Source organism: Mesoplodon densirostris, chromosome 12, assembly GCF_025265405.1.
Source record: "Mesoplodon densirostris isolate mMesDen1 chromosome 12, mMesDen1 primary haplotype, whole genome shotgun sequence".
Lineage (NCBI taxonomy): Eukaryota > Metazoa > Chordata > Mammalia > Artiodactyla > Ziphiidae > Mesoplodon > Mesoplodon densirostris.
The window spans coordinates 31,156,307-31,177,014 of NC_082672.1; the positions used below are offsets into that span (position 1 = coordinate 31,156,307).

The window sequence follows — 20,708 nt, forward strand, 5'->3', positions numbered from 1 at the left end:
GAGTTGGACAGCATTAGCTCTAAAACAAAGTTGGCAGGGAGGAGGAGGAAACAGTGGTCACCCATCCTACAGACTGACAGCTGTTCCACCCCCAGGTCAGAGGAGGGGGGGAGGAAAATGTCACCACTTGAGAAGGCTCTGGGGACCCTCAGGGAGCCTAGGTTTCAGCACAGAAGGAGGTTGATGAGGGCCGCCCAGCAGATGACGGTTTTCAGTTCTCTATATTTACCCTAAACCAAAGTTCAGATGCTTGCTTGCTGCTGAGTTGGCCATCACAGAATGCAGGTACTGGTGACGGTACTTTTGGGGGTTACCAGGTAGAACTGGAGTGCACTATAATGAAGATAATCAAGTTTCTTTCCTTCAAATTCTTCAGTATTGTTTGGATCACCTGAGAAGTAGTATCACTAAAAAAAAAAAATTCAGCCTCACCCATATACTATTAATATTAACCTTTGAATAGTGAACATGTTTAATCTTAACTTGAATAAAATCTGGTGATCGGTACAGCTCTGTTACTAGAGCATCAGCACCCATTTTGTGTGTATGTTTTATTTTAAAGATAGCATAGAAGCCAATGTGGAAAATGCTGAGGTGCACGTCCAGCAAGCAAACCAACAGCTGTCAAGGGCGGCAGACTATCAGGTAATGTTAACTGTGCTAGGTTGTCTTATAACACAGACTTTTAAACGTGTGTGTGTGTGTGTGTGTGTGTGTGTGTGTGTAAAATCAGGTTTAAAGTGGCTGGAGATGTTAAAATTCAAAATGCCATGGAAGACAGGCTAGAAATATGCCAGTCAGTTCAAACTGCGTGTAGCCTGTCTGTTCTCAGGTTTGAACCAGTTTTGTGCCCACAGGGATGGGAGGTTTAGAGTCTTGAGGGGAGCAGTACACAACTCCAGTCTTTTCTGACAACTTTCGGTCTCCGATGTCATTTTGACATTTCAACCCAGAGACCTCTTTGATAGTGATTTCCCTCTGTTTCTTGCTGTTCCCTTCTACCTTTCTTTTTTGTCAATGATACTATGGACTAAAGAGGCAAAGATCCTTGTCCCAGAAAGATCTCTTCAGGTCCTGTGGAAATTATATTAGCTTAGAGTGAGTGTCCTTGACCAGTGGGTATTCTGTCAGCATTCAGCAGACTCTTCACCAGGAATGAACTGATTTCTTAAGTGAATCAGGTTAGTATAGGGAATCCATAGGTATGAGTCAAATATAAATATATATAAAGGACTACAAATATTAGCACCATGAACTGTTAATACATCACTTAATATGTAGATCTTTGACGTTTAACAAAGGTAAGCCCAGGCTCTTTGGGAACCCCTGAATACCACCCTAGTAGTTGATTTCCCTTTTTTTTTTTTTTGCGGTACGTGGGCCTCTCACTGCCGTGGCCTCTCCCGCTGCGGAGCACGGGCTCCGGACGCGCAGGCTCAGCAGCCATGGCTCACAGACCCAGCCGCTCCGCGGCATGTGGGATCCTCCCAGACCCGGGCACGAACCCGTGTCCCCTGCATCAGCAGGCGGACTCCCAACCACTGTGCCACCAGGGAAGCCCCTTGATTTCCCTTTTAAAACTTCATTTTTTGGTTGATGTAGTTCATAATTATTTTCTCAGAAACTTATTACCTTCTTATAAAATTTCTAAGATATTATCACCATCCTAGGTATGTTTTAATTGCTTTTCACTTTTCTCACTGATCTTAGAAGTTCCCTTTAGTTTCAATGCCATTTTTTTCACTGGACAAATCAGTGCATATAGAGGATGCTGAGTTATACAACCAATTGTGCTCACCGACAGAGTAACTCATGTTGACTGTCTTTGTGCATGAGATTCAGATATGCAGCTCAGGATAGCTAATGTCACCATGTCCTAGAATGTAGGTGTCATTCATGAATAGTTGAACACACACACGCACACACACACACACACACAGAGTAATCTGTAAATACCAACAGTTATAGCTGCTCAGAGTGTTTAGCAGGATTCATCAGTGACTGGGATTCCATGTAATTTCATTTTCCTTTTGGACTTAAGGGGGATATAGATATATCCCCAAGTTTTACTTTTACTCTTCCTTGTGGAAGGGAAGGCCTATAGCCACCCTGGGGAAAAGGAACACATCTTCCCAAGTTGTACCTCCAGAGCAAGAGCTACCCCCATCCTTAATCCCACAGGCCCTGGAGGGATGAGGAAAGAGCCATGCAACACAAGGGCTGGAAAGAGAGCAGCTTCCCAATAGTCCCACTTGGCAGCCTTGATATTAAACTTATGCCTCTGCAAAATACGGTGCAGTGCTTTATTTAGAAGCACTTAGGGAACTATTAGTTCCCTATTTAGTTTGGATAAACCATGAACATAAAGGAAGGTGGAAAATGCTCTCATCACCATGGCACCCTAGGACCTCACCACCGCATGCTGGAGAGGGTGCCCCAGGAAAAAAGATGCTCTAAGGGAACAGCCGTCATTGTTGATGAAGGCACGTTACATATGGGTCTGCGGTAACCAGGTGGAATCTGGGGAAAATACATGGGCATGATGAGATTGAAATTTCAACTGTGTTTAGTATGTGAAGAGTATATTCTGTTGAAAAATTAGATGGACATTTGGAATACTGAAAAGTATAAGTAGTTTTCAGGATAATTTCAGAGTCAGGAACATACTCTTTTTGTAAATTTTATGCTACTTCTAGTTGACACAAAGTAAATTTACAAATTTTTCTACTTTGTAAGAAAAAGGATTCCTGCATGTAGCTGTGAGATATACAAGCCACTGGAGAAATATAGAAAGCTACAGCTGGGCCAGGAATGAAAAATGGAGCAAAACTCTTAACCTTTGTATTTTAAATGACAGTATTAGAATTTTTTTTAGCTCTTTGTGTTTTATAGTTTATTTGAATGTTGAGAGATTTTGAATGCAGTTTCCATTCGTATTCAAGGATGGGAATGATTTGGGAAATTAATAAGTCTACTTTAAAAAACATTGCCAAACATTTGCATTTGCTGATATTGTCAGAGAACTCATTTTGAAGAGCAATTTTTGATAAAAGTTTAAAAATTGATGGTTTTAAGCTGTTTTTTGTTTTCACACATAGGTAAACTCTGTTGCTCAAGTTATTAATTTTTATTTCTCTGTATCTTTTTTTAAATTAAGCCCAGCCACACATCTAGAAAAAGTACCAACAGAAGTTGAATAATTACCCCCTGAATTATACCATTAATTCAAGAAGAATATTTTTTGAAAGCATAGTGCTATATGTATTGAAAAGCAAAAAAATATAGCTCCAAATGAGGGCAATAAATTACTATTGATTTTACTCTAGAAATGAACCAAATGATCTTCACTTGCTATAGAGGTGCTCCACTACATCTGTAAACGTGGTTTTTGTTTTTTTGCATCTGCAGCGCAAATCCAGGAAAACCCTGTGCATCATCATTTTTATCCTTGTTATCGGAGTTGTAATTATCGGTCTCATCATATGGGGAGTGAAAGGTTAAGATTATAAAGGAGCATACTATTGCACTACATTATGTAAATTATGTAGGAAGATTCCTTTAACCATGGTAGGTTTTTTTTATTGTTATTATTTTAAAGCTGTTGCTTAAAGGATGGTTCCCATACTTTGTTATTTTTATTTGGGGGGAAGTTTTCTTTGGATTAAATCTGATATTTTCTAATACTGAAAGTTTTTTTAAATATCACTGCTGGCATAGCTTCATGCTTTTCGACCTAGTAACTGTTAGGTTTTTGCCCACATTGTATATGCCTTTCATTTATAATTTATTTATCCTGTTGACTTAGTTTTTGGAATTAGTAAATTCAAAGGTATGTGTGTGTTCTGTGTGCACCTCTCGGTCACGGTGTAACATGCACCCACGTTTGTGTTACTTCAATTACAAATCTTAAATTTAATTTTGATTTGGGCCAGCAGAGGAAGTATTGTCAATAACTTTAAAAATTAACATATATGTTTGTGTTTGGAGTTTTGTTTTTATCTAGTTCACAGCAACACAAATTGTCTATTTAACTTTTACTGTTATTTTTCTCTTAAGACCCTTGTTTATTCTGAATGAAATCAGTGAATAACTTGCTAGTGTATCTCTTACTCCTGATGTGTATATAGTAAGCATTTGCTGTAGATTGGCTAGTAAAATACTAAGGATAGATTGTTTTTATATAGGTTCTGTTTAAGTCTGACGTTTGTTTGCAGGGGATTGTGTGGTCACTATAAATGTTTAATGTGATTTGGAGGAAGAGTATGACAGATCAATACCTATTGTGTTAGAATTCTAAAGATCCCAACTTGAATTCGGCTGTGTATTTCCACAGCTGTTATGATGGAAAATTAATTACCTTCTCTTATGTCCTATAGAATAATAAAGATTACTTTTGGAAAGTAACTTTCCCACAGTTACCGTTTTTGAGCAACGAACAATTAAAATTCTGTTTCCTTTCATACCATTTTGTACCATCCGTCATTAGAAAGGGAATTGGATGTTCGCCACTTAACTCACTTGCCTTTTTTAATCAATGTTGTTTTAATGCACTAATCTGAATACTGTAAAGAAGATTATCTTAGTTTATAGTTTGTATTTTATAACGTTCTTATATAGCAGTTTGATAGTGAAGGCAATGTTTTACATGGCAAGCTATGAGACTTCAAACGGGAACAAATAAAATATTAAGTAATTAAGTAAATTGTATCTTTGCAACCAAAATAAAGATGATTTTAAAAAGTGTCTGGATAGTTTTATTTCAGGAGAACTCTGCTTCCGTGGGACTTGATACTTACCTCACACTTTTGCCACTGCAATCTCAACAGAGGAGATGTAACCACATGGCCACCATTCTGCATCTTGCTGGAGTACTGGCATACTGAAAGTTTTTATTTTGGCAATCTTAAAAGGTTTTGCCACTAATAGGTAGAAGCTGCTTTGCTTGTCATCAAAACTCAATTTTTTCCACAAAAGAGTAGTCTTGATTAGAAAACATAAAATGAAAAACACTACAGTAGCCAAATTTTTTAAGTTCTTAGAGTTTTTCTTTAGGTCAGTTTTAGACTCTCTTTGAAAGGGTGATGCTTACTTTCATGACTGTCAACATATCTGAATCTGTTTGAGTTGAACTGAGTCTCAAACTGAAGAACTTTTCTTATCAAGTGACACGTATTGTTCATTTTAGTGTGTTCTGAAGACATACTTGAACGACGCAGGCTGAGATTAACCAGCCTCTTTGCTTAAACTGAATGACAGTGTGGCATGAAGGGTTTGGCTGTTGTACTGGTCATTAAATATTATGAAAATGTTTTGGTTTTGCACAATGATTAGTGGTAGAAAAATAACTGGTGCCGTTTCAACATAATGCAGCTTGTTTTACTAGGCATGGGATCAACCCTAAAAAAACACAGATATGGACACAGATGGAGCTTGATCTGAGACAGCAAACCATGAAGGCAGCTTCTGGAGTCAGGCCCACTGAGTATGCTGGGTGCCCGGCAGCTGTATCTGTGTCGATCACTGAGAACACTGCACCTGGTAGATGTTGCCACTGGGTCCTTCTTCAGGGTCTTCACTGCTTTTGTTAAAAAATAGTAAAATCTTGCACACAAAAAATCATGTTTTTTTGTTTTTTGTGTTTTTTTATTATTATTATTTTTTTATTATTAGTTTCTGCTTTATAACAAAGTGAATCAGTCATACATATACATCCGTTCCCACATCCCTTCCCTCATGCATCTCCCTCCCTCCCACCCTCCCCATCCCACCCCTCCAGGCGGTCACAAAGCACCGAGCTGATCGCCCCGTGCTCTGTGGCTGCTTCCCACTATCTATCTACCTCACGTTTGGTAGTGTATACATGTCCATGCCTCTCTTTCGCTTTGTCACAGCTTACCCTTCCCCCTCCCCATATCCTCAAGTCCATTCTCAAGTAGGTCTGTGTCTTTATTCCCGTTTTACCCCTAGGTTCTTCATGACATTTTTTTTAAATTCCATATATATGTGTTAGCATGGAGTATTTGTCTTTCTCTTTCTGACTTACTTCACTCTGTATGACAGACTCTAGGTCTATCCACCTCATTACAAATAGCTCAGTTTCGTTTCTTTTTATGGCTGAGTAATATTCCATTGTATATATGTGCCACATCTTCTTTATCCATTCATCCGATGATGGACATTTAGGTTGTTTCCACCTCCGGGCTATTGTGAATAGAGCTGCAATGAACATTTTGGTACATGTCTCTTTTTGGATTATGGTTTTCTCAGGGTATACGCCTAGTAGTGGGATTGCTGGGTCATATGGTAGTTCTATTTTTAGTTTTTTAAGGAACCTCCATACTGTTCTCCATAGTGGCTGTACCAATTCACATTCCAATTCACATTCCCACCAGCAGTGCAAGAGTGTTCCCTTTTCTCCACAACCTCTCCAGCATTTATTGTTTCTAGATTTCTTGATGCTGGCCATTCTGACTGGTGTGAGATGATATCTCATTGTAGTTTTGATTTGCATTTCTCTAATGATTAATGATGTTGAGCATTCTTTCATGTGTTTGTTGGCAGTCTGTATATCTTCTTTGGAGAAATGCCTATTTAAGTCTTCTGCCCATTTTTGGATTGGGTGGTTTGTTTTTTTGCTATTGAGCTGCATGAGCTGTTTATAAATTTTGGAGATTAATCCTTTGTCAGTTGCTTCATTTGCAAATATTTTCTCCCATTCTGGGGTTCTCTTTTGGTCTTGTTTATGGTTTCCTTTGCTGTGCAAAAGCTTTTAAGTTTCATTAGGTCCCATTTGTTTATCTTTGTTTTTATTTCCATTTTTCTAGGAGGCGGATCCAAAAGGATCTTGCTGTGATTTATGTCATAGAGTGTTCTGCCTATGTTTTCCTCTAAGAGTTTGATAGTGTCTGGCCTTACATTTAGGTCTTTAATCCATTTTGAGCTTATTTTTGTGTATGGTGTTAGGGAATGATCTAATCTCATACTTTTACATGTCCCTGTCCAGTTTTCCCAGCACCACTTATTGAAGAGGCTGTCCTTTCTCCACTGTACATTCCTGCCTCCTTTATCAAAGATAAGGTGACCATATGTGCGTGGGTTTATCTCTGGGCTTTCTATCCTGTTCCATTGATCTATCTGTTTTTATGCCAGTACCACACTGTCTTGATTACTGTAGCTTTGTAGTATAGTCTGAAGTCAGGGAGCCTGATTCCTCCAGCTCCGTTTTTCGTTCTCAAGATTGCTTTGGCTATTCAGGGTCTTTTGTTTTTCCAAACAAATTTTGAAATTTTTTCTTCTAGTTCCGTGAAAAATGCCAGTGGTAGTTTGATAGGGATTGCATTCAATCTGTAGATTGCTTTGGGTAGTAGAGTCATTTTGACAATACTGATTCTTCCAATCCAGGAGCATGGTATATCTCTCCATCTGTTTGTATCATCTCTAATTTCTTTCATCAGTGTCTTATAATTTTCTGCATACAGGTTTTTTGTCTCCTTAGGTAGGTTTATTCCTAGATATATTATTCTTTTTGTTGCAATGGTAAATGGGAGTGTTTTCTTGATTTCATTTTCAGATTTTTCATCATTAGTGTACAGGAATGCCAGAGATTTCTGTACATTAATTTTGTATCCTGCTACTTTACCAAATTCATTGATTAGCTCTAGTAGTTTTCTGGTAGCACCTTTAGGATTCTCTATGTATAGTATCATGTCATCTGCAAACAGTGACAGCTTTACTTCTTCTTTTCCAATTTGGATTCCTTTTATTTCCTTTTCTTCTCTGATTGCTGTGGCTAGAACTTCCAAAACTAGGTTGAATAAGAGTGGTGAGAGTGGGCAGCCTTGTCTTGTTCCTGATCTTAGTGGAAATGGTTTCAGTTTTTCACCATTGAGGACAATGTTGGCTGTGGGTTTGTCATATATGGCCTTTATTATGTTGAGGAAAGTTCCCTCTGTGCCTACTTTCTGCAGGGTTTTTATCATAAATGGGTGTTGAATTTTGTCGAAAGCTTTCTCTGCATCTATTGAGATGATCATATGTTTTTTTTCCTTCAACTTGTTAATATGGTGTATCACATTGATTGATTTGCATATATTGAAGAATCCTTGCATTCCTGGAATACACCCCACTTGATCATGGTGTATGATCCTTTTAACGTGCTGTTGGATTCTGTTTGCTAGTATTTTGTTGAGGATTTTTGCATCTATGTTCATCACTGATATTGGCCTGTAGTTTTCTTTCTTTGTGACATCCTTGCCTGGTTTTGGTATCAAGGTGATGGTGGCCTCGTAGAATGAGTTTGGGAGTGTTCCTTCCTCTGCAATTGTTTGGAAGAGTTTGAGAAGGATGGGTGTTAGTTCTTCTCTAAATGTTTGATAGAATTCGCCTGTGAAGCCATCTGGTCCTGGGCTTTTGTTTGTTGGAAGATTTTTAACCACAGTTTCAATTTCAGTGCTTGTGATTGGTCTGTTCATATTTTCTATTTCTTCCTGATTCAGTCTTGGCAGGTTGTGCATTTCTAAGAATTTGTCCATTTCTTCCAGATTGTCCATTTTATTGGCATAGAGTTGCTTGTAGTAATCTCTCATGATCTTTTGTATTTCTGCAGTGTCAGTTGTTACTTCTCCTTTTTCATTTCTAATTCTATTGATTTGAGTCTTCTCCCTTCTTTTCTTGATGAGTCTGGCTAATGGTTTGTCAATTTTGTTTATCTTCTCAAAGAACCAGTTTTTAGTTTGGTTGATCTTTGCTATAATTTCCTTCATTTCTTTTTCATTTATTTCTGATCTGATCTTTATGATTTCTTTCCTTCTGCTAACTTTGGGGGTTTTTTGTTCTTCTTTCTCTAATTGCTTTAGGTGCAGGGTCAGGTTGTTTACTCGAGATGTTTCCTGTTTCTTAAGGTGGGATTGTATTGCTATAAACTTCCCCCTTAGAACTGCTTTTGCTGCGTCCCATAGGTTTTGGGTCGTCGTGTCTCCATTGTCATTTGTTTCTAGGTATTTTTTAATTTCCTCTTTGATTTCTTCAGTGATCACTTCGTTATTGAGTAGTGTATTGTTTAGCCTCCATGTGTTTGTATTTTTTACAGATCTTTTCCTGTAATTGATGTCTAGTCTCATAGCATTGTGGTCAGAAAAGATACTTGATACAATTTCAATTTTCTTAAATTTACCAAGGCTTGATTTGTGACCCAAGATATGATCTATCCTGGAGAATGTTCCATGACCACTTGAGAAAAATGTGTATTCTGTTGTTTTTGGATGAAATGTCCTATAAATATCAACTAAGTCCATCTTGTTTAATGTATCATTTAAAGCTTGTGTTTCCTTATTTATTTTCATTTTGGATGATCTGTCCATTGGTGAAAGTGGGGTGTTAAAGTCTCCTACTATGATTGTGTTACTGTCGATTTCCCCTTTTATGGCTGTTAGTATTTGCCTTATGTATTGAGGTGCTCCTATGTTGGGTGCATAAATATTTACAATTGTTATATCTTCTTCTTGGATCGATCCCTTTATCGTTATGTAGTGTCCTTCTTTGTCTCTTCTAATAGTCTTTATTTTAAAGTCTATTTTGTCTGATATAAGAATTGCTACTTCAGCTTTCTTTTGATTTCCATTTGCATGGAATATCTTTTTCCATCCCCTTACTTTCAATCTGTATGTGTCTCTAGGTCTGAAGTGGGTCTCTTGTAGACAGCATATATATGGGTCTTGTTTTTGTATCCATTCAGCCACTCTGTGTCTTTTGGTGGGAGCATTTAGTCCATTTACATTTAAGGTAATTATTGATATGTATGTTCCTATTCCCATTTCCTTAATTGCTTTGGGTTCGTTATTGTAGGTATATTCCTTCTGCTGTGTTTCTTGCCTAGAGAAGTTCCTTTAGCATTTGTTGTAAAGCTGGTTTGGTGGTGCTGAACTCTCTCAGCTTTTGCTTATCTGTAAAGGTTTTAATTTCTCCATCATATCTGAATGAGATCTTTGCTGGGTAGAGTAATCTTGGTTGCAGGTTTTTCTCCTTCATCACTTTAATTATGTCCTGCCACTCCCTTCTGGCTTGTAGAGTTTCTGCTGAGAGATCAGCTGTTAACCTGATGGGGATTCCCTTGTGTGTTATTTGTTGTTTTTGCCTTGCTGCTTTTAATATGATTTCTTTGTGTTTAATTTTTGACAGTTTGATTAATATGTGTCTTGGCGTATTTCTCCTTGGATTTATTCTGTATGGGACTCTCTGTGCCTCCTGGACTTGATTAACTATTTCCTTTCCCATATTAGGGAAGTTTTCAACTATAATCTCTTCAAATATTTTCTCAGTCCCTTTCTTTTTCTCTTCTTCTGGAACCCCTATAATTCGAATGTTGGTGCGTTTAATGTTGTCCCAGAGGTCTCTGAGACTGTCCTCAGTTCTTTTCATTCTTTTTTCTTTATTTTGCTCTGCAGCAGTTATTTCCACTATTTTATCTTCCACCTCACTTATCCGGTCTTCTGCCTCAGTTATTCTGCTATTGATCCCATCTAGAGTATTTTTCATTTCATTTACTGTGTTTTTAATTGATGCTTGATTCATCTTTAGTTCTTCTAGGTCCTTGTTAACTGTTTCTTGCATTTTGTCTATTCTATTTCCAAGATTTTGGATCTTGGAAATAGAATCTTGGATCAGCTTTACTATCATTATTCTGAATTCTTTTTCAGGTAGACTGCCTATTACCTCTTCATTTGTTAGGTCTGGTAGGTTTTTATCTTGCTCCTTCACCTGCTGTGTGTTTTTCTGCCTTCTCATTTTACTTATGTTACTGTGTTTGGGGTCTCCTTTTTGCAGGCTGCAGATTCGTAGTTCCCATTGTTTTTGGTGTCTGTCCCCCGTGGCTAAGGTTGTTTCAGTAGGTTGTGTAGGCTTCCTGGTGGGGGGGACTCGTGCCTGTGTTCTGGTGGTTGATGCTCGATCTTGTCTTTCTGGTGGACAGGTCCACGTCTGGTGGTGTGTTTTGGGGTGCCTGTGGCCTTACTATGTTTTTAGGTAGCCTCTCTGCTAATGGGTGGGGTTGTGTTCCTGCCTTGCTAGTTGCTTTGCATAGGGTGACCCGCACTGTAGCTTGCTGGTCGTTGACTGAAGCTGGGTGCTGGTGTTGAGATGGAGATCTCTGGGAGATTTTCGCTGCTTGATATTATGTGGAGCTGGGAGGTCTCTTGTGGACCCGTGTCCTGAAGTTGGCTCTCCCACTTCAGAGGCACAGCACTGATTCCTGGCTGCAGCACCAAGAGCCTTTCATCCACCCGGCTCAGAATAATAGGGAGAAAAAGTAGAAAGAAAGAATTAGTAGAAGAAAGAGAGAGGGAAAGAAAGGAAGAAGGGAAGAAAGGAAGGAAGGAAGAAAGAAAGACGGAGGGAGGGAGGAAGGAAAGAAAAAGTGGGAAGAAGGGTGGGAGGGAGGGAGGAAAGAAAAAGAGGGAAAGGAGGAGCGGAGGGAGGGAGGTAAGGGAAGGTAGGAAAAAAAGAAAGAGCAGGTAAAGTAAAATAGAATAAAGTATGAAATATAGTAGCATTATTAAAATTAAAAAGTAATTATTGAAAAAAAACGGACAGATAGAACCCTGGGACATATGGTGGAAGCAAAGCTATACAGAGAGAATCTTACACAGAAGATTACACATACACATTCACAAAAAGAGAGCAGGGGGAAAAATCAAAAATCTTGCTCTCCAAGTCCACCTCTTCAATTTGGGATAATTCGTTGTAAAAAGAGGAAAAGGGCGAGAAGTCTGAAATCTTGCTCTCTAAGTCCACCTCCTTAATTTGGGATAATTCGTTGTAAAAAGAGGAAAAGGGGGAAAGTCTTAAATCTTGTCCTCAAAGTCCACTTCCTCAATTTGGGATGATTCGCTGTCCATTTATGCACTCCACAGACGCAGGGCACATGAAATGGGCCGTGGAGCTTTAATCTGCTGCCTCCGAGGCTGCACAGAGTGATTTCCCTGTCTCTTCTCTGCTCTCACAGCTCCCGGGTCTCAGCCTTGGACCGGGCCCCGCCTCTGCGCGTAGGTCGCCGGAGGGCATCAGTTCTTCGCTCAGACAGGACGGGTTTAAAGGAGCCGCTGATTCGGGGGCTCTGGCTCACTCAGGCAGAGGGGAGGGAGGGGCGCGCAGTGTGGGGCGGGCCTGCGGCGGCAGAGGCCAGCGTGACATTGCAGCAGCCCGAGGCGCTCCGTGCGCTTTGGGAAAGCCGTCCCCGGGTCCCGGAACCCCGGCAGTGGCGGGGTGCACAGGCCCCCCGGAAGGCGGGGCGGACAGTGACCCGCGCTCGCACACAGGCCCCGCGGCGGCGGCGGCAGCAGCAGCCCCAGCGTCCCACGCCCGTCTCCGAGGTCCGCGCCTGTCTCGGGCGCTTCCCCAAGCAGCCCTCTTAATGCCCTCTCCTCGCGCACCAGGAAACTAAAGGGAAAAAAGTCTCTTGCCTCTTCGGCAGCTCCAGACCCTTTCCCCGGACTCCCTCCGGGCTAGCCGTGGTGCACTAACCCCTTCAGGCTCTCTTTCTGCCACCAGCCCCAGTCCTCTTCCTGCACTCCGACTGAAAGCCGATACCCGAGCCTCAGCTCCCAGCCCCGCCCGCCCCGGCGGCCAAGCAGACAAGCCTCTCGGGCTGGTGTGTGCCTGAGGGCACCGATCCTCTGTGCCGGAATCTCTCCGCTTTGCCCTCCGCACCCCTGTTGCTGTGCTCTCCTCCGCTACTCCGAAGCTTTCCCCCTCCGCCACCTGCAGTCTCCGCCCGCGAAGGGGCTTGTAGTGTGTGGAAACCTTCCCTCCTTCACGGCTCCCTCCCCTGGTGCAGGTCCCGTCCCTATCCTTTTGTCTCTGTTTTTTCTTTTTTCTTTTGCCCTACCCAGGTATGTGGGGAGTTTCTTGCCTTTTGGGGGGTCTGAGGTCTTCTGTCAGCGTTCAGTAGGTGTTCTGTAGGAGTTGTTCCACGTGTAGATGAATTTCTGATGTATCTGTGGGGAGGAAGGTGATCTCCGCGTCTTACTCTTCCGCCATCTTCCTCTGTAGTCCCCAAAAATTATGTTTTGAATACCGATCTAGACACATTTATAATGAAAAAAGAAATGACTTTTGAAAATTTATTCCACAAAAATTAATCTGTGGTTTAAGCAAGGGAAATGCAGAGTAGTTTCTCTACTTGGTGTGATTTTCATTTGTTTCTTTGTGTAGAAAAAGGAATGTCACAATAAAAGATAAAAGCTATATAAAGGAGAAAAAGGTCATTGTCTGCCTTTATAGTGGAGAGCAATTCACAAGGGTAACTTATTCAGCATTTATTTTTTGAAAAGCAAAACTATTTTTTACACATGATCAGGTTACTACAATAAAAAATTAAGTTTCAGAAGGAGATGAGAGTTGTTTGGGTAAGTTATGAGTTAAATGACCTTTTTAGTTCATTTAAATATGATGAAAATTTCTCATTAGTGGGAAAGAACATCATTAGGCATCCGTCTTTCCGGGAAAAAAAAAATGTTTGCGTATTTTCATAATTCACTTAGGAAAACAAAAAACTGACCTCTGGCTCCCAGACCTCTTTGGTACACCGTAAGATTTGAGCAGCTTGACCTTGTATTTCTCAGCAAGAAAATACGGTTAGCAAGATTGGCACCCACAGGAGCCTGAAAGTGTTACGCTGGACCACTTCCTTGACAGAACGCATCACATTTCTGCTTATCGACTGTCCAGACATAGTTCATCAATCAGTGAAGAGAAAACCATTTCCCTCACTTTTTTAGGAATCTGTGTCCTCAAAATACTGTCACACAGGAAATAAAGAAATTGCCTGATGTAAACCTGCAGGTTCATCTTTCTTCATTTCTGCTGGGTTTAACAAAGTAGACTCAGTGAAGCATTATCTCTTTCACTAGGTTAAGACATGTAAGAAACCTGTTTTTCTCTTAATGCTAAATTCAAGTATTTTAACCTTCCTATCTGGGTTCAGTCAGGAAAACAACCACCTGATGATGTAAGCATAAAGGATTTCAATGTGGGGAGTCAGAAGCTTCCACCAAGCATCAGAAGGGCAGGCGAGGGAAGGTGCATCTGCAGTACCTCCCTGGGCGGATCTCAGGAGCTGGCCCAGGAGCCTGTGAGAATCTGGAAGCGTCCAGGAAGCTCCTGACACCTCAGCCTGCAGCACCGACGCAGTGAGTCTCAAGGAACTGTCACCAGCTCTCTAGGCTGTTGACAGCACCAAAGCAGGTGACCTGTGAGAGATCTTGAAGCTGCTGCGACGCCCGTGTCCGTGGGCCTGTGCACACTTCTGCCTGGATGGCCTCCAAGGGAGGGTGGCCTCTCCCTTCTCTGCCTCCTCCATCCCCTGGAAATGTTTCTCATTGGGCCACGCTGACTTAGAACCAGAAAGCAAAGGAGGTTCTGTAAAATGTAGTTTCTGGCTTCCCTGCAGTGCAAAGAACACTACAGAAGGAGGGGACAGTGATGTTGAGGTGACAGCAGACAGCCCATCACAATGGTGAAATGCTGATAGATGGAAAGAGCACAAACAATGTGAAGCAGAAAGCCTCACAGAATTCTCTTCCATTACGGGTTCTTTGGTGGGAAGAGAAACACTGATTTTAAATGGTAAACAAGTCCATTTTCCCAACCAGAACAAAGTCTCTGTATTATATATACTCTGGGACCTCAGCACCTAGCTGTTTCCTCCCTCTCTCCCTCCCTAGTTGCCCAATAAATATTTGTGTACTTAATTTGGCATTTATTTTGTGCCAGGCTGCCACATGCCTAGGCACAGAGGGTATAAGAGTGAACCAAAAGAATGTGGTCCCTGCCCTCAAGGAGCTTACATTTTGGTATTTAAGCATGTAAAAAACACTTGATGTTAGGAAGAAAATGGTGGGTGGGAGAGGAAGGAGGTAAGGGAAAAACAGAATGAATGAGGACGGATTCATCATTCTTTGGACCACCTACACCTGGGGACTGCTCATTCTTTTTTTTTTTTTTTTTTTTTACAAATTTAATCAGTTATACATATGTTCCCATATCCCCTCCCTTTTGCGTCTCCCTCCCACCCTCCCTATCCCACCCCTCCAGGCGGTCACAAAGCACCGAGCTGATCTCCCTCTGCTATGCGGCTGCTTCCCACTAGCTATCTACCTTACATTTGGTAGTGTATATAGGTGCATGCCGCTCTTTCGCTTTGTCACAGCTTACCCTCCCCCCTCCCCATATCCTCAAGTCCATTCTCTAGTAGGTCTGTGGGACTGCTCATTCTTAAGGACTGGCTTCCTGTTTATCCTATTGCCTCATTACCAAGTAACTGAATTTCATCCTCTTTTCTCAATTAACAGACTACTAGAAAAGTGATAGTTTTCTAAAAAGTAGCTACTAATTTGAAAGTTGATCTGTATGTATTGTCTCCAAGAAAGAACCTTCCATCTTTTGGTGGCAGCATCTGGATTCAGAGCTAGGGCGTCCTGATAGTCAGGACTGACATTTATAGGACTTTTGCAAAATTATTACTCCCAATAGAGGGAAGAGCACTGGAAAGAGAGGAAAGAGCTAAGGGAATTTTGGAATCCATGATTCTTCAGAATGCACTCAAAGCCAATGCATTATGCATGCTCCTAGTAAAATGTCCCTTAAAACATTTTTAATTTAACCCTGCCCTATCCCTTGGCAATTTTTATTATTTTTTTTCTTTGGTATCAAAATGGAATAAAGAACACCCTCAATGGCTCACATTAACCCATTTTCTCATAATTTAAATACTGTTTCAATTTGTCAATTTTAATCCTTTGTTTTCACAATCCTTTGGTTAACGTGAAAATCATGAATATTAGGAAACCTTATTTTTCTCCAAATAATTCTAATTTTAAAAGCAGAAGTAGAACTAAATGACACACTAAATAGATTTTTATAGACCCTGTTGCTTCTGGCAGGTTTTTAAGAGGTTGGTCATTTAATTACTCAGAGTGGGATTCTTGTAGGTTTTGTGTAGTGATGGCATTCCTGCTTAAAATGTAAGTGGTGGAAGGCAAAACCAGATTTCCTGTGCAGTCGTTACATGCATAACACCCTTACTTGTTTTAGAGGGAGTCTGCTAGAACTGAACTGAGTCTTTAAATAAACTTGAAAGGGCATTAATTCCCACTTTGGCAAACCCAAAGTACAAATTTTTAAGTGTTTACTGTAAGTACCGTTAGACAGTAGTTACTAACTCCAAAATCTCTTAGCATTGGTGGAAACTTAGAAATGCAGTTATTTACCCTCAACAAAGATTTACTGATTTCAGTTTCTAGTGAGTGCCTTCTGGAAGTTTCATATCAACTGTTAAATGGTACATCTGAAATGCTAAAGTCAGACCAGTATCAAAGAAACCAAGTTTACATCTCTAGAAACTAGAGATTTAGCCCAGGAGTAAGATACAAGCTTTTAGTAGCTTGCATAGCTGAAGACCTAATCATGAAAAGCTTTCATGAGTGGTTAATTAACTGAGAAAATAAGACATACTGTAGTAAGGACAGATAAGGAGATAGAAAATATGAATGGCAGGTGATGAGACCTGAAGGATTGAATGAGAAGATCTAATATGTGTCTAATCAGAGTCCCAAAGATGGAGAATAGAAAAAAATGGAAGAGACAGATGATTGCTGAGAAATTTCCAGAACTAATCAGAAACATGAATCCACATATACAAGAAATAAAATGTATATCAAGCAAGATAAGTGAAAGGAAACTGAAGAACAACAAAGACAAAGAGATCTTAAAAGCAGCCAGAATAACAAAATATCCACATGCAAAGGAATGACAAATTTTGACAGTCGAATTTTCAGTGCCAAAAATTGAAGCCAAAAGACAGTAGACTAGCATCTTCAAGGTGCTAAGTGACAATAGCTGTCAATCTAGAATGAGTGCCCAGTGAAATTATCTTTCAAGAACAAGGGCAAAATAAAGACATATTTAGTTTTTTTTTTTAAAGGAGAATTTGTGACCAATAAACTTTCATTTAAAGAATAAGGATGAATTTAGAGTAGAGAAAAACGACTAGAAGGAAGGTCTGAGATGCAAGAAGGAATGACGTGCTAAGAAGGAAAATGTTAAAGAATGTTTTTATAACCTCTAATTAGGGAAAATTTTCTTAGAAACAACTTTTTATTTAAAAACTCTTTGGAAATAGCACTGTTAACTGTTTAAAAAACCCTTAAGGCCAGTCACCTAATCAATGTCTAGTTAAAGTCTAAAACTCCACTATACAATAGATGGTGGCCTATCTTAGGGTCCCTTCCTAAAAACAAGAGCATGGCGTCAAATGTAACTAATCTTTTTTTTTCCAAACCAATTTAAAGGAGCTTTTCTTTAAATCTTAAGAGAGAAGGATGATTTCTAACATATGTTATATTCATCAGTTTTTCACTGAGTCATACTGAAAATAGAAATTACATTGTCAGTACGTGTTAGTTGCCTACCCAGAAGCCATGCAACTCTCGCCAATTCTTAATGGTCTCAGACTTTCCTTTGGAACATTTTTTCTCCTCTCTTGGGTAGCAGCCACATGCTTTGGGTGGAATTGACTCCAACCTAACTCCAGAGGTGGTGGGTACTACTTTAGATAAATCAGCCCATCCCATTCCTTTTGCCTTAGTGATTGGTTCAGGGAAGGGCAGAAACCCAGTCTAAAAATCAGCTCAAGGATTCCTTTCCTCCAAACTATAATCCAATCTGGACAGCATGTGGGTTGTGGTGCACTGGATATGAAGCTGGACACTAGTGCAACATTTTAATACTATGAGGGATGATACAGCTTCAAGACAAGGATGTGAAGTTGGGTAGAGTCGTTCATTTATTCAATAAGAATTTGCTGAGTGCTTAATAAATACTGGGCCCTAGGAAAAGCAAAATCTTATTTAGCAAATTCTGACATTGGGGACAATGAAATTGTTTAGAGCTTCCACAAAAATTAGAAACATCTCTTAAAACTTCATCCTTGTATCTAGGAAGACTTTTGCTTTTCCAGTCAGGAATTTTAGTTCCAGAAAAAGAACAAGACAATGAAAACATTGTATGAAAGGTTTCTTTCAACCTTTTCTCAATCAACAGTTGCTACCCCAATCATCATGATGCTGAGAGGCTTCAGAAACACAAGTGACTCTGTGTTCAGACCAAGTACTTGGCCTCAGGAAGATAAATGATCAGACCTACTCACCATATGATTATAAGGGTCAGGTAGTTTAAAAAGAAATTACAATCTGAATTGAACCATGGATGAACAGTGTTGCTATTGAGCTTCAAATCCTAGCTAATAAGCATAACCTTGTAAAGAGAGGTTAGTGTTTGGGAAACTGCATGTTCTTGCAGAAGAGCAAAGCTTTTGCAATATAAATAGTTGTGAGTGTACTAGCTTTCATCTTTGATGCCTTAACCCTCTGTGTTTAGAGTTTTTGTATCCAGGGCTGGATTGAGAATTTTAGAAGCTCCAAATACTAAAACGATTGTGATGACAACCCCATATGTAATTCAAAAGAAAATTTATTTTTTCAGAAGGTCATAAAACACCTAAATACTGAAAGTAAAATGACTTTTTCTAGATTTTCTTATTTTGAAATGCATAAATTCATCACAGTTAAAATTTCTTAGTAATTTCTGGTTCATCTCCTTTGCTGGTATCTTAAGCACTTAGTCTGTTGGGTAATAATTCAGCATCAATTGCATTTTACATTATTAATATTTCTGTAATTTTCAGAATACAGACAGAGGGGAAGAGTATTATTTCAGAGAGGGATTTGATCACTCACAGCAAACAGTATTCTTTGATTTGGGGGTAGTCTAGACTTTTTTCCTGAATAGTTCTAATAAGGAAAAACCTTTAATCCCAAATATATTACACACTGACAAAGTAATATGGGTTTTAGAAAAACAAAGTAGGTCTTATTTTGGTACTATGCAATGTTTGGTTTAGATTAAACATGGTTGGAGGGGACACTTAGGTGTGTAAAGATCACTGAGATTCATGGGTCAGGCCTTTTGCTGATTTGCTTTTCTAAGACTTGGTAGTAATGTGCCTCAGAACTAGGGTGAGGTTAGCCAGTCTTTTTTTTTTTTTTTTTTTTTTTTTTTTGCGGTACGCGGGCCTCTCACTGTTGTGGCCTCTCCCGTTGCTGAGCACAGGCTCCGGACGTGCAGGCTCAGCGGCCATGGCTCATGGGCCCAGCCGCTCCGCGGCATGTGGGATCTTCCCAGACCAGGGCACGAACCCGTGTCCCCTGCATCGGCAGGCGGACTCTCAACCACTGCGCCACCAGGGAAGCCCCTAGATGATTATGTTTTAATGGGATGGCTCCCAGGTCCTTGAGAAAGACATTCTTGGTATTAAAAATATAACATTGGAAGGCAAGGTTGGTTTACATCTAAAAACAATTAATGTTACATACCATATTAATTGAATAAAGCAAAAAATCGACATGATCATCTTAGTAGAGTCAGAAAATTCATTTGACAAAATTCAATACTCATTCATGGTAAAACTCTCAACAAACTAGGAAGAGAAAGAAACTTCTTCAACCTGCTAAAGACATCTTCAGAAAAAGCTAACACCATCTAAAATGGTAAAAGATTAAATGCTTTGCCCCTGAGATTGAGAATAAGACAAAGATGCCTATACTCATCACTTTTATTTAATATTGTACTGGTGTTTATATCCATTGCAATCAGGAAAAAAAAATTTTTTTTAAGGCATCTGGATGGGAAATGAAGCAGTGAAACTCATTACTTTCAGATGATGTGACCGTTTATGTAGCAAGTTAAATGGAATCTTAAAAAAGCTACTAGAACTACTAAGTGAGCTTTGAAAAGTTGGAGGATACAAGGTCAATGTACAAAATCAATTGTATTTCTATATACTACCAGTGAACATGCTACAAATTAAGAAAATAATTTCATTCACATTAGCATCAAAAAGAGTAAAATGCTTAGGAATTAATTTAACAAACGATATACAAGACTTGTACACTGAAAACTATAAAATATTGCTGAGAGAAATTAAAGATATCTAAATAAATGGAGATATAGTTTTTGTTGATTGGTTGAAAGCTCAGTATTGCAAGATGGCTGTTATCTCCAAATGTATCCATAAACTCAACGTAATCTCAGTCAAAATACCAACTGGAATTTTTGTAGAAATTGACAAGCTGATCCTAAAATTTATATAAAAATGCAGAAGACATGGAGTAGCCAAAACATTTTGAAAAAGAAAAATAACATTGGTGGACTTCTACCTGATTTCAAAGCTTACTACAAAGGCACAGTAATCAAGACAATGTGATATTGGCTCAAGAATGGACATATAGATCAGTGGAAGAGACTTGAGAGTCCTGATATAAATTATTACATTTGTGGTCAATTGACTTAATTAATTTAAACTTCGTCAAAATTAAAAACACTTCTGTCTTCTGCATCTGTCCCTGCAGGGTCAGTCCTTGCTAAGTCACAGCCTGAATGGGAACCAGACAACAGCTTGTGTTGAACAAACTAGTGCCCGGTGGTTAGGCCTTCTTTAAGAACAAGAACACAAAATTATGAATACAAAAATAAGCTGTGAATGTGAGTATTTAGAATGAGAAAATAAATCACAAAAATTACTATATTTTGAAAAGAAAATAGCACAACAAAATAAATGATGTTGATGATTATGATGACAGTAATCTGCCTAACACTTT

At 39.5% G+C, this 20,708-nt stretch overlaps 1 protein-coding gene across 2 annotated transcripts in view; it reads left to right on the plus strand.

Annotated features, from left to right (window-relative positions):
• STX7 (syntaxin 7) overlaps positions 1-4,743 on the plus strand; it is a 47,156-nt gene extending 42,413 nt beyond the window's left edge. For both annotated transcript variants that reach the window (XM_060115152.1, XM_060115154.1), the window contains 2 exons: positions 563-645; positions 3,409-4,743. In XM_060115152.1, the coding sequence (XP_059971135.1) occupies positions 563-645; positions 3,409-3,501 (176 nt within the window). In that variant the 3' untranslated portion in view covers positions 3,502-4,743. The remainder of the gene's footprint in view (positions 1-562; positions 646-3,408) is intronic.
• The last annotated feature ends 15,965 nt before the right edge of the window (positions 4,744-20,708 follow it).